The 13,160-nt window shown below is 60.9% G+C and overlaps 2 protein-coding genes across 2 annotated transcripts in view; both read left to right on the top strand.

Annotated features, from left to right (window-relative positions):
* Positions 1-7,260, top strand: part of OGFR (opioid growth factor receptor) — a 7,742-nt gene extending 482 nt beyond the window's left edge. The window contains exons 2-7 of the mRNA XM_010836591.1: positions 1,967-2,035; positions 2,572-2,650; positions 3,552-3,630; positions 4,373-4,439; positions 5,040-5,188; positions 5,914-7,260. Of these exons, the coding sequence (XP_010834893.1) occupies positions 1,967-2,035; positions 2,572-2,650; positions 3,552-3,630; positions 4,373-4,439; positions 5,040-5,188; positions 5,914-6,931 (1,461 nt within the window). The 3' untranslated portion in view covers positions 6,932-7,260. The remainder of the gene's footprint in view (positions 1-1,966; positions 2,036-2,571; positions 2,651-3,551; positions 3,631-4,372; positions 4,440-5,039; positions 5,189-5,913) is intronic.
* Positions 7,261-9,915: 2,655 nt separating this feature from the next.
* The window catches only part of COL9A3 (collagen, type IX, alpha 3), an 18,916-nt gene continuing 15,671 nt past the window's right edge, over positions 9,916-13,160 (top strand). Inside the window, exons 1-4 of the mRNA XM_010836654.1 lie at positions 9,916-9,993; positions 10,595-10,663; positions 11,838-11,873; positions 12,455-12,526. Of these exons, the coding sequence (XP_010834956.1) occupies positions 9,916-9,993; positions 10,595-10,663; positions 11,838-11,873; positions 12,455-12,526 (255 nt within the window). The remainder of the gene's footprint in view (positions 9,994-10,594; positions 10,664-11,837; positions 11,874-12,454; positions 12,527-13,160) is intronic.

Raw genomic sequence — 13,160 nt, 5'->3', positions numbered from 1 at the left:
CGGTGGCCCCCTTCCCTCCCTGTCCTCCGGCTACTCGCTTCCTGGTTCCCAGGACACGCTGAGGTCCGCTCCGACCCGCTCCCCCGCGTGCTCCCCCGCCAGGGCACCTTGCAGGGAATCCGGGGCCACTCTCAGACCCTTATCCCCAGGGCCAGATCGGCGCGGTAACACTTCCTCCAGAGGATGGCCCCAGCACATCCTTGACTCCCCTGTCACATCCCAGCCTCAGGCCCTTGGCTCTGTCCTCTAGACAGACCCAGCCCTCAGCTCTGGCCTCCTTCACCGCCTCTCTCCTGGAGCTGCTACCTCCACCCCGGCTCCCCTACCCAAGACTCCACCCTTCCCCAGGCCCCAGAGCCCCCAGCCTGCCCCACTCCGTTGACCCTCACTAGGTGCAGCACCTACCCGCTCTGACTGGGGCTGACCTCATGTCATCTGGAGGTGGCCTTGGAGGCTACATGTGTGTGGCTTGCCTGAGCCAGGGCAGCTGGTGTGCCCACCAGCTCCTCGTTGTCACCACTGGTTACTTGTCATAACCATGGTTATTCAACATTACTGGCAGTTACTTGCTGGTACTTACCAGGTGTCACAATCCCCGAGTGGGTACGCCATTGCTCCAGCTGGGGTTCTAGGTGAGGGAGAGGGCTCCAAGTGATAGTTGTCACGACGTGTCCCCCTCCCTTTGGGATGAGGATATCTTGGCACCGTATCTGGGGAAGCTTGGGTTCCAGCCTTAGTGGTCTCAGTGATGGATTGTCGTGCTGCAGATGAGCACTCTGGTGTTCAAATTTCTCTCCGGGTCTTGGAGTGGTCGGTCAGCAAGAGGAACCCCAAGGGGCTCCTGGGCCTGCTGAGAAGGCCGGCGACCTCGGCACATTTCCAATGTTTCAGGGGTGCGTGAGTTCCTAGGGTAGGTAGGCTGGGCAGTGGTCAGGGGCACAGATCACAGGGCAGGAATCCACCTCTTCCCCCAGGCGGATGCCCACTGGACGTGGTGCAGCTTAGGTGGCAGGACACCATCCTCACTATAGCTCCATGGGCCACACTCCTAAAGCAGTGCTTCGGCACGTGGACCTTCCTGTGAGATGCCCATGGTCCTCTGACCTCTTCCCTGCCCCTCTGCTATGGCTTCTCTCCTTCTACAAAGTCCCAGTCTCCTCTCCATTCCCCCATGGTCCTTCCTGGCTGACACACACTGGGTCCCGGTGTGGCTTTTTGGTGCTTCCTCCTGGACACTGTCATTTGTGCACCCATGGTGCTGGCCCTGCTCTGAGCTGTGCACCTGACCACCTGACCAGGACCCACCCTCTGGACCGACCCAGGGAGGCTGAGAAATGGATGCTGATGAGGGGTGGGGCAGCTTCTGCTGAGTTTCATTTCCACCCACTGTCCATTGACCTAACCAGCATCTGGCTAAGAAACCCTCTTCAGAAGCATCTGGGGCTCTAGATGGCAAGGCCACTGCCCTTGGGTATACAGCCCCTTGCTGCTGCTGCTGCTGCTGCTGCTGCTGCTAAGTCGCTTCAGTCGTGTCCGACTCTATGCAACCCCATAGACGGCAGCCCACCAGGCTCCCCCATCCCTGGGATTCTCCAGGCAAGAACACTGGAGTGGGTTGCCATTTCCTTCTCCAATACAGCCCCTTAGGTGTTAGCTTAGAGCGCAGGGCAAGGAGGAAATGTTGGGGGAGGTGGGGTTCCCAGAGGAGGTCCTGGACTGTGATGCCAGCAAACAAGGGAGGAGAAAGTAATGCTGGAGTCGGGGGGCACCCCAAGAATGCACATTGGCCTGTAGTCCTGAGGGCTCACTCCAGCTACTCTGGGCCCTCTGATATTGCTGGCAGCTAGGCCCAGTCCTTGCTGCCCTTACCAGGGTGGGTCCTCCCTGGGGTGGGTCCTGCTTGCTGGCTGCCTTGAAGAATGGGGAGGGTCTCCCTACTGGGATCTGATCCTTTCTCTCTCTCCAGCTCAAGGTGACAGGGTCCCGAAACTGGAGAGCTGCACGGGACACACGCCGGTACCGGCACCACTACCCGGTAGGTATCTGTGCACAGCCCCACCCCTGCAGCCCACCAGGACTGAATCCTTCCTGTAATCACGGGGTGACAGCACCACGCCCTAACTCCCACCACAGCACCCTCACCTTTCACACTGTGACTGCACCAGCCGCCAGCTCATCCACAGGAGGCCCCACCAGCCCATCTCATGGCTTCTGTTGTCCTCAGCCCCTGCCCTCTGTACCCAAGAGTCTCAGGGAACCCTTGGGCTGTCTCTGGGGTGCAGATGAAGGGGACCTCCCAGCCCTGGCCCACATTGTTGAGGAGGGGATGGTCGTCACGGGTGGTCAGAAGTGGCTGCTGTCTCCCAAGTGTGAAGGCTGGTCCTCCCCTGTGGCGTGGGGGACCCAGGTTTGGCACTTGGGGTCTTCACCAGCCCTCAGGATATCTGGAGGTTGACGGGCCAAGAGCCAACACCTCCTCCCTCCCACCCAGCCCAGGAATGCTTCAGTATGAGGGGTCCTTGGAGTCAGCCTGTTTGGATGACACTTTGTCACCTTTCTCTGGCTCTGTAGGATCTGGTAGAAGGAGATGACAATGGCGACATGCTCAACCTGAGTTTCTACAAAAATGAGATTCGGTTCCTGCCTAACGGTGTGTACCTGCCCAGCTGCCGGCAGCTCCATTCTAGGGGTATTCCTCTCTCCTCTGCCTGTCTGGTCTGCTGGGACATGGTTTGGACCTGTGGCTTTCAGATATACCCCCACAGCACCCACCCCCCACCCCCCAAAGCTGCTGAGGGACTCCCAGGGCCCCAACCCTTGGCCTGGACACAGTGGCCACCATGCTCCAAAGGGCCAGGCGATGAATGCTGGTGGCTTTGCAGGCACACAATCTCTGTCACGACTACTTGACTCTGCCTCCATAGTGAGGAAGCTGCATACATAAACTAACAGGAAGGAATGGTTTTTACCTTTTTAAACAGTTGGGGAAGTTTTATGGTACAATAACATTTATGACATGTGAAAATCATATGAGATTCAAATTTCAGTGTCCACGGTGAGGTTTTATCAGAACCCATCCACATACGTGTTGTCCATGGCTCCTTTGCTGCACGCGCCAGGGGCCGCACAGCCTCAAATATTCCCCTCCAGGCCCTTTGCAGAAAGTGGGGGGTGCCCTGCGGAGACCAGGCTGCAGCGTAGGGCTTGGTAGCAGGCCCTGTGTGAAGGCAGAACTCCAGCTAGCAGCCTGTGGTTTGTGGGGTGCAGCAAGGCCTCCCTTCTGCAAAGACAGGTTTAGATCTGGGACCACTCTCTCTTACCCGATGGGGCCTCCCAGGTTCTCCCACCCAGAGTGCCAGCATGGCCTGCCCACTCCGGTCTGCCCTCTATCAGCCATAAGGGTTCACCTTCCAGATTGCACAGTGGTGGTCAGCCTAAATTGGGTTAACATCACAGGAGGTGTGCACAACCTGAACCCCAAGGTCCTCATGAAAGGGGCGAGGGGAGGGGCTTTCGGTAGTCCCCCTGACTTGTCTCTGTGGGCCTCCCAGGCTGTTTCATTGAGGACATTCTTCAGAACTGGAAGGAAGACTATGAACTCCTGGAGGACAATCACTCCTACATCCAGTGGTGAGTGGGCGGGGCTTCTGAGGAGGGGCTTGAGGCTCCGCCCGTACTGGATCCTGGCTCCACCTCTTCCAGGCGCCAGGCTTACTGAGCAGGCGCACTGCCCTCTGTGCCCCGTGCCTGGCTCTGCGGGCAGGGGCCAGCTAAGGGGAGACCGGGTCTGGGTTCTCCAGCTGGAAACAGCCTCAGCTGCTGGGGGTTGACGCTGGCTTTGGGGGATAGCAAGAGCAGTCGACTAGCTGGCTCGCTGGAGGCCCCATGAGGCTGTCCTGAATCTGTCCACAGAGCCCCTCTGCCGCAAGGGCGGATTCTAATGGTGTCTTAAGGTGCTCCCCGGACGCTGGCCTGCAAATGCAGTGTCCTTTAAGGACGGCTTGCAGGCGACTGACCCAGGGCACAGGATATCCCTGAGAATAATTCCGCAGCATTAATGGTGGGCGGCAAAGAAGAACGTGAGAATGAAAGGGAATGGTAGAGAGGCTGGTCCCTGTCTGGCAGGTGCCCTCCTGCTGCGTGGGCAGGTTGGACTCTGGGTGGGCTGGGACTCCTGTGGGTGGGCTGTCCTGGGTCCTTATCCTGGGCACTCCCCCTGGAGTTCTTCCATCCTCACCCTTTGACTTTATTGACTGGGGAGAGATCACAGCACATGTGGCACGCCAGGTCCAGCCAGCCCTGCCAGAGTTGAGCCGAGCCCCAGGGTCCGCGAGTGTTGCTTACCAGGCCTGTGCCATCCCTTCCCTCACAGGCTGTTTCCGCTGCGGGAGCCAGGGGTGAACTGGCACGCCAAGCCCCTCACGCTCCAGGAGATCGAGGTGAGCTCTGGAGGTCAAGGTACAGGTCACGGCTAGCCACAGGTGTTCATGGGTCCCTTGGGGAACAGGAGCTGAAGGACTCCCCTACCCACAGTTTTATTATCTTCCCTCATAAGTGGTCCTTGCCTCTGGCCCTCAGTGCTCCTTGCAGGCTTCCAGAGAAATCTGACTGAGAGGGTTGCTCATGTCCAGGGGTCTCGGGAAGGGGCCACAAGCAGAGTCAGAGTGACCAGGCTTTGCCTTGGTCAGCCCTGGTTTGGGCTGGATCGATGATGCCTGGCGAGTGGGGAGGGGGCTCCAGGAGCCGGGGAGGCCAAGCAGGTGTACCCAGGAGACAGGATGGGTGCTTACAGCCCTGTGTCCAGCCCTAGGGTCCCTGAGGTCTTCCCGCAGGTCAGGGAGTTCCTCTCAAGGCTACAGCACATGCCTCAGGCTGGGGAGATCTGGTGCCAGTTCAAAGTCAAGTGAGCAGCCCCAGGCTCCTGCGCCCTGGCCTTCTGAGCCAAGGCCCCAGATGAATTTGGGCCTGAGGAAGGTGTCCAGCTCTTGGCTGTGTTGCACTGACACTGAGCTCTCTGCCACCCTTGGGGGCTTTTCCAGGCATTTAAGAAGTCTGCGGAGGTCAGGAAGCGGCTGGTCCAGGCCTACGAGCTCATGCTGGGCTTCTTTGGGATCCAGCTCCAGGACCGAGATACCGGCCAGGTGTGCCGAGCACACAACTACCAGAAGCGCTTCCAGAACCTCAACTGGTGAGCAGGCCAGGAGCTTGGGGTTCTGCACAGCTGGTCTCTGATTGCGAGAAACATCTCTGGGGAGGGGCCTCCACAAGCTCAGAGCCTGAGACTCCCAGCATCCTCTGAGCTTGTGGAGGTGGGGCAAGGGCAGGGTGGGGGCAAGACAGAGTGGGGTGAGGATGGGACCAGGTTGGGCAGGACAGGAGAGGGAGCGGGAGGAGTAGGGGTGAGTGCCACCTGATTCAGCTGTGGGCTTCTTGCTATGGCCTGCCACCCATGTAGGCATGGGTTGGGTTGCCAAGGGGCTCCATCACTTTCACTACATCACTGAACATCCCACCTGGAGGGTGTGGCAGACATGCTCCCCTCTCCCCCCTAGGATGCACTAGGTGGAGGGGCAGCAGCTCAGGGCACATGGGCAACAGACCCCTGCCTCTAGAGGGTCCCCATCTGGTTCTTCTCCAGCTGTGCTGAGGGTGGGTGTTCCATGGGACCAAGGGGACAGTCACCCTTCTAGGGAACGCATCACAGTTCTTTACCTGCACGATCCAGGCACATAGGCCATCTTCTCAGGGACCTGAGGACAGGGTAGGAATGGGGACTGACCTGTGGGCTGGAGTGTCTCTGCTGGTGGACACCAGCCTCTTGGGGGAGTGTGAGGGAGGGCTGGAGAAGGGCAGTCTTTGGCTGAGCACCGCCCACCCACGTGCAGCCCCACCAGCGCCTCCTGTCCCCACCAGGCACAGCCACAACAACCTCCGCATCACCCGCATCCTCAAGTCTCTGGGGGAGCTGGGGCTGGCGCACTACCAGGCACCCCTGGCCCGCTTCTTCCTGGAGGAGACGCTGGTGCAGAGGCAGCTGCCAGGCTTGCGGCACAGCGCCCTGGACTACTTTGTGTTCACCGTGCGCTGCCGGCACCAGCGCCGCGAGCTGCTGCGCTTCGCCTGGGAGCACTTCCGGCCCCGCTACAGGTTCGTCTGGGGGCCCCAGGACAAACTGCAGAAGTTCAAGCCATGCTCACCACCCTGCTCATCCCGGCTGGCCTGCCCCAGACAGGCGAAGGAGGAGGAGAGCCCTGGGGAACCCCCCGTTGAAGCTGGCACCCAGAGGCACACCTGCGGGCTGGGGAAGGACGAGGAGGCAGGCCCACTGGCCGAGGGTCCCCAGCTACCTGGCACAGAGTCCCAGGAGGTCAGAGCCCTGGAAAGGGACCAGGGAGATGAGACCAGCGAGGAGCAGGGACCAGAGTCACCAAACCCCAAGGAGAGCAAGAAGAGGAAGCTGGAGGCGAATCTGCGGGAGCGGGCCCTGGGGGAGCCAGACGCCAGCGCCTCTGAGGTGGAGAAGATCGCCCTGAACCTGGAAGGCTGCGCCCTCAGCCAGGGCAGCCTCAGGGTGGAGACCCAGGAAGTGGTCAGCCAGGCCCCAGAGGAGGCCAAGCAGCCCTGCCCCCAGCCCCCAGGGGCCAAGGTGGCCGATGAGGTAAGGAAGCGAAGGAAGATGGACCAAGGTGCCAGTGATCACCCAGAGGCAGCAGCAGATGGTGGCACCCTGACACTGGCCACGACTAAGCCCCCTGCCCCATCTGAGTGCTCAGAGGCTGAAGAGGGTGCAAATGGGATCAAAGAGGAAACAGAAGGCCAGGCAGGGCTGGGGCAGAGTGCCCCTGGCAGCCCAGGCACTGCAGCACCGGAGGTGGAGGAGAGAGCAGAGCCCACAGAGGTGGGGCCTTGTGTCCATCCCGGAGAGCCTTAGGGAAGCAGACGCCCGTGGCCCTCCTGGCCCTGCCCTGCCACAGGCCTGGGAGCCACGTTGTCAGCTGTTCTCAGTGTCCAGCTCTGTTGGCCTGTCCCTGGTGGTCACTGCAGCTGCAAGGAGGCCAGGCCCAGTCCTCGGGGAGGCTGAGGCTTCAGCCTTCTTCCTTCCACCTCACTTCCCACCTCCTCCCTCCTGTGTGCTGTCACCCCCCTCCCCCCCACCAACCTTTGTAACTTGGCCCTTCAGGGTCTGGAGGGGTGGGAGGGGGCACTCATTTTCTTACTCTGATCCAGAGGCCTTTTCTGAATAAACTCATTTGACTTTGAGTGTTTCGGTATGGACGGCAGCCCGTGGATGGCCAGGGCAGGGGAGGGGCTGGTCTCATGAGTACCTCTGGCTGGACTTCTGGGTGCACATGGCCCAGCTGCGTCACCACTTTGCTGTGGAAGTGCCTGGGGCACGACCCTGGTGCAGCCCTCCTGAGCATGTGTGCCCCCCAGTGTACACCCCCCAAAATGCCTGACCCCATGGCCACCCAGAGCCTCTGGGGCTGGGCATTGGGTCCCTAGGCTGCCTTTTGTCAGCGATTCAAGGGTGTGGAGCAGTGTTAGGTGTGCCCTGATCTGGGGCTCTGTGATGCGCCTCGGAGCACAAGCTCTGTGGTGGTTCCATGGCTCTGTCCCCTCTGTCCCCACCCTGGCAGCCACAGCCGCCCCTCAGCCCATGGGTCCTCCACACAGGGACCCTGGGCCCTCCAACCTGGCATGGGAACAGAGTGCCACCCTCCTTAAGCAACCCCCAACCCACAGGGCATGCTGCCATCAGCCTGGCTTTGTCCCCTGGCCAGGACTGACCTCTCCCCTCCTGACACGTGGAAGTGATGGAGGTCACACCTGGGGGTGGGGGGCAGGGGGAGGGAGCCTAGTTCATTCTGCGGGTTGGGAGTTGGGACCTGCATCCCGCTAACATGCTCCCCTGACACCTCCTGTCCAGTGTGTGGGGGCGGGGGGAGATGGACAAACTTAAAGTCACTTTTTGGGGCTAGTGTGGGCCATACAGTGACCCCAGGGGTCAGGGTCCTTATCCAGACCATTATCAGGCTCAGGTTCAGATGGAAAAGCTTGGAGCCTGGAAGGGGAAGACCCCGTTGGAGCAACCCTGGGGGAGGGGAGTATCTGTGCCCAGCAGTGGGACCTGGCGATAGGCTGGCAGGCCGCTCAGACCCACCTGACCTGCAAGCTTCAGGAAGAGTGATGGCCCAAGACAGGTGGGCAGTAACCCTGGACACTGGCCAGTAGATGTGAAGCCAGCCCCCTGGCCTCTCCCCAGGCCACTGTGGCTACTGGGGCTTCAAGACAGGGGCTGCTCTCCAAGGGAGGGTGTTTCCTGGCAGCAGGTGGGAGGGTCTGCATAGGGCTAGGATGGGGGAATGGGATTCCAGGCACTCGGTCTCTCCTTGACTTCACAGCAAGACTTCCCCAAGTCTGGTCCAGCAGGAGCGCTCTGGCGCCCCTGCTGTGTCAGGCATGGAAGTACAGGAGGAAGGGGGGTTGGGTGAGAGGCCGTGTCAGTAGGTGTGGGATGGAGCTGCTTGCCCCGCCCCCAGTCCCACAGCCTCACCCTGCGTCTGTGAGGATGTCCTAGGATGACTCTTGAAGGCAGGAATTTTGGAGATTCTCTTGTCCCTTCCTGATATAATTATCCCTTCCTTTAGAGACAGAGAAGGGGGAGGCAGAGGATGAGATGGTTAGATAGCATCACCAACTCAATGGACATGAATTTGAGCAAACTCCAGGAGATAGTGGAGGACAGAGGAGCCTGGTCGGCTACAGTCCGTGGGGTCACAAAGGGTCGCACATAACTTAGCGACTGAACAAAGATTGGAGGGTGTGGCCAAGCCTGACAAGCGGTTCACAGCTGAACCCAATGGGGAAGGGAAGGGAGGTTCTTAACTGTGTGGCCTACCTCCACGCACCTCCTCCATCGACTCAGAAGCTCTGAGTTGCCTCCTGCAGAAATTCTGAAGCCTTATTTCCCAGGGAATTCTAAAGATTCTGACACCAAGCAGGGGGGAGCTGCGGATTCTGAGCAATCGTAGGTGACCTGGACGTTTGAGTGTCCCCCTGCGGGACACTGAGTGCCCCTGGCCTCAGGTGCTGCCCCTCACCCTGCTGTCCCCATGCGTTTCCAGGTGAAGCACAGCTCACCCAGCTTGTGAGAAAGGAGCAGCCAGCCCCTGTCCACTGTTTCTCTCGAGCCTGGGGTCACAGGGGCACTTCCTTTCTCTGTGGGGCCCCCACTTTCCTCTTGGGGTGGCAGTGCCGGGTGAGAGTCCGGCCTTTGCCAGTGCTGGTTCAGGTACATGGACCACTCAGTACAGTTAAAGTTTGGGGTGAGGGCTCCGGTGAGGGGGGTTCCAGCCTGGCAGGCATGGCCCTGGGCGTCTGCTCACGGCAGGGACTGGCATCCTTGGTGGGCCCTGTCTGGTCCCTGGCACAGATGTGTTCACTCTCTCTGAAGGACTTCCTGGGCCTTGGGCAGCGGGGTCCCTCTCAGGACCCCAGGGAGGAGAATGTGACTCGGTCAGCCCCTTGACAGGACCAGGACTGCCCCTTCTTCAAAGGAGCCTTCAGAGTGGGGCTCTGCCTCCACACCCTGGTCCAGGACCAAGTGAGAAAAGAGCCTCTTTCTTTTTTGCTGAAAGGTGTGTGTGTGTAACTCACCAGTCCCAGGATAATTTTAACTCAGAGGCTGGCCCCAAAAATGCCACTTGGTTTCTTTTTTCCCTGGCTGGCTCGGCAGGGAGTGGGGCGATGCAGAAGCCCCCGCCCACCCAGGTGGGCTGGCTGAATGGGGGGCTTGTGCGAGGGCCGGCGGGGCGGGAACTGGCGTCTGGCCGGCCCACCACCAGCCCCGCCCGCCGAACCCAGCTCGAGGCCCCTGCCTCCGCCGCCAGCTCCGCTCAGAGTGCAACTGCAGCCATGGCCGGAGCCCCCACCCTGGCCCTGCTGCTGTTGGGGCAGCTGCTGGCTGCCACTGTAATCTTGACTGAGGCACAGGTGAGCATGGGACCTGGGGCGCATGGGGCTTGCCTTTGAATGCAGCTAGGGTGGGGGTCCATGGCTCTGTGGTCACCTGTTGAGCAGCACAGCCAGGGAATAAGCTCCCCACTTGCCCCCTGTAGCCAGTCTGCCTGAATCAGCGAGGGAGCCAGGAATTCCGGGGCACTTGGAGATGGCGGGCACAGTCTTGTCACTGCAAAGTTTCCGCACCACCTGGGCACAGGCTCGCCCTTGCCCGGGTGAGCCCCCATAGACACGGGGACACCCTGGGATTGAGTTCAGGGACTGCTCCGTCCTCAACCCAGCGGGTGTGGTGCCAGAGCTGCATCTCCACCAGAGACACACAATGTGGCCTTTGTTCCTTGTGGGCCTCGGACGTGGCCCCTCTTGGCCCAGCAAGGTGGCAGGGGACACTGCAACAGCCCAGGGGTCTGAAGGAGAATGGGGGAAGGGGCGGTGCGGACCCCTGCACAGGTCTGAGCTCTTCTCCGGACTGGGAGGAGGGGGTGCTCTGTCAGGCTAACCCCAGGGCCAAGCAGGGGGACCCGCAGTGGGAGAGCATGGGGTGCTGCCACCTGATGATGTTTCTCCATTTCAGAAAGTGGGACCTCGAGGCCCCCCCGGTCCCCAAGGGCCACCTGGGAAGCCAGGAAAGGATGGCATTGATGTGAGTTTAGGGGGGATGATGGGGAAGCTTCTGTGGGGTTCTCACTCTGGCCCCAAACTCCCTGAGCCCCAGGCCTGATGGAGAGAGAGTCCACCTCCCAGAGCTGGGGTGATGTTGGGGGTAATGAGCACCCCTGTGGGATGTGAAATGGGACAAATGATCCTTGCTCCTGCTTGCAGTGGACCCCTCAGGGGTTGTCTCCCCAGAACAGGTGGGGGTGGCTGTGTAGTGCTCTTTGGGGTGGAAGTGTGGGCCCTGAGGCATGTCTCTGGGTCCCTGGAGGGCCCACACTCCTCTTTTTTGGAGGTGAAGGCCCAGGCATGGGCCTATGCCCCTAGCAGGGTCTCCGTGGCTACTAGAGGTTGGAGCCAGCCTTGAAGGGGCTGGGGGGCTATCATCTTCAAAGTGCCCCAACCTAAGTGTGGCCCTGGCCGTGTGGAAGCAGATGAGACCCCACAGCCTACCCCCAGATCCAGGTGGGGTGAGAGCCCTGGACCCAGAGAGACTCAGCCAGGCCATGAAAGTTAGGGCCCTCCAGACCTCTCCTCACCAGTACTGTTCCCCGGTGCAGCCGCCCTTGGCCAGTTCTCAGCTCCTTGAGTCCCAGGGGCCTGCCCGGCTCTTGATGGCCCGAGTCTCCCTCCTTCCACCCCCTCCGAAGGGCCATTGCCTAGTGCAGCCGTGTTGGGCCCTGGACCCAGGCAGCCTCCACTCCTGGTGGGGCTGGGCCCCTTGCACCCCAAGGCTCCGCAGCCGATAGGAGCCAGGCTCCATTGTTCCCTCTAGGGATGTTTCCACGTAATACCTGGCCTGGAAGCTTTGGGTGGTCATCAGAGGGGAGGGGTGCTGGGGTGCCTTCCTCTGTGAGTGTGGGGGCTGCCACCTCTGGCTAGGTTTCAGGCAGGTGGAGGGGTGGGCTTCATGATGCCTCCCATCATTTCTGGGATGTTCCTGTGCCCTCAGAGTGGGCTCAAAAGCCCCAATCTGTCCAGCTAACCCCTCTCCCCACCACCTGCCCTCTCCCCACCACCCACTGCTGTGACTGCCCCTGGAAGGGAGGGGCCCACCGGTGTGGACGACAGGATGAGGGGCTCCATCTTGTCTTCTGGAGCCTCCTCTGCCCCAGCTCTGCTCCCTGGGGATGCTTGGTCACATGGGCATGTCCCCTCTGCAGGGAGAAGTTGGTCCTCCTGGTCTGCCTGGGCCCGCGGTGAGTGTCCTGGCTGCGGTGTGGGCTGTGTGTGTGGGGAGGGGGTGGGGATGTCCACCTTCTAGTCTGGAGGGGAGGGGTGGGCCTATAACAGAGGGGTCATTGACATCCCTTCCCATCATGCTGGGCCCTGGGTCACCAAAGGGGAGGGCTGGGAGAAGGGGCAGAGCAGAAAGCAGTGGGAGGGGAGTAGGTGGGACTTGGTGCCTCTCAGGGCAGGGTCTGGCTTTTGAAGCTTGTTCGGGCCAGGGGAGGGGTCAACACAACCCTGCACGTCCAGCTTGTCAGAGGTCCCACAAGTGACCCTCCTGGAGCTGTTCAGGCCAGGACTTAAGGGCTCTAGGCTCACAGAGGGTATCCCAGCCCTTCACTGGGAAGGTTGAAGGGTCCAGGTGATTATCATACAGATGTGGCCAAAGACAGGTAGGGGGCTGCTGGAGGAGGTGCCAGCGAAGGTAGGCAGCTGGGCCAGGGTCTAGTGGAGAGGCCCTCCTCGGGCCCCACTGGAGGACGTCTCTCTTCTTGGTGAAGGCCACTCTCTGGCTCAGCTTCTGTCATGCCTCTGCCCTTTCCCTCCACAGGGACTGAAAGGGGCCCCAGGGAAGCCAGGGAAACCAGGAGAGGCCGGGCTGCCTGGACTGCCTGGAGTGGATGTGAGTGTGCCTGCTCCTCCCCTCCCTGCCCGCTCCCCTCCTCTCCTCGTGCAAGCCCCCACCCCCTCCCGCCTGGAGGGGCTCCATCCCAGCGCCCAGGAGTCAGGTTTAATTGCTGCTCTCCAGCTGGGCCAGCTCAAATAGGAGAGTCTGGCCCAAGAGAATCTCCAGAGGTCCCCCAGCGGGGTCCCTTGGCCTCCATCCCAGACCCGTCAGTGTCTGGCCCTGTCCACCAGACGACAGCGCCAGCACACAGGAGGGGCGAAAGTCCTGCCAGCTTCTCTGGGAACAAAGGCCCATTATCCAGGCCCCTCCAAGCCCCTGGCGGCTGCATCAGGGGTCCTCAGGAGCTTAAGGCGGAGCCCCAGGACGGGGGCTTTGTAAGCACTGGAGGGGGTCCAAGAGGGGAACTCTCCTGCTCCCTGGGCTTGTCCACTCCAGCAGGGGCTCCAGCTACTGGCTTCCCACAGGCTGCCCCCACCCCCCCAGCACAGCACACTAGGTGGATGGTGGGTGTGGCCAGTGGGGGGAGGTACTAGTCTAGTCTTTCTGACCTCTCTGGACTGGCTTTAGAGAAGGGCCCATGGCTGGCTCTTTCCCCTGGAGGGGCACATCCTCCCTTTTTTTTTTTTTT

This window comes from Bison bison, unplaced genomic scaffold, assembly GCF_000754665.1.
Source record: "Bison bison bison isolate TAMUID 2011002044 unplaced genomic scaffold, Bison_UMD1.0 scf7180017864063, whole genome shotgun sequence".
Lineage (NCBI taxonomy): Eukaryota > Metazoa > Chordata > Mammalia > Artiodactyla > Bovidae > Bison > Bison bison.
The sequence above is the reverse complement of the archived record's forward strand: the minus strand, read 5'-3'. Positions and strand labels throughout refer to the sequence as shown.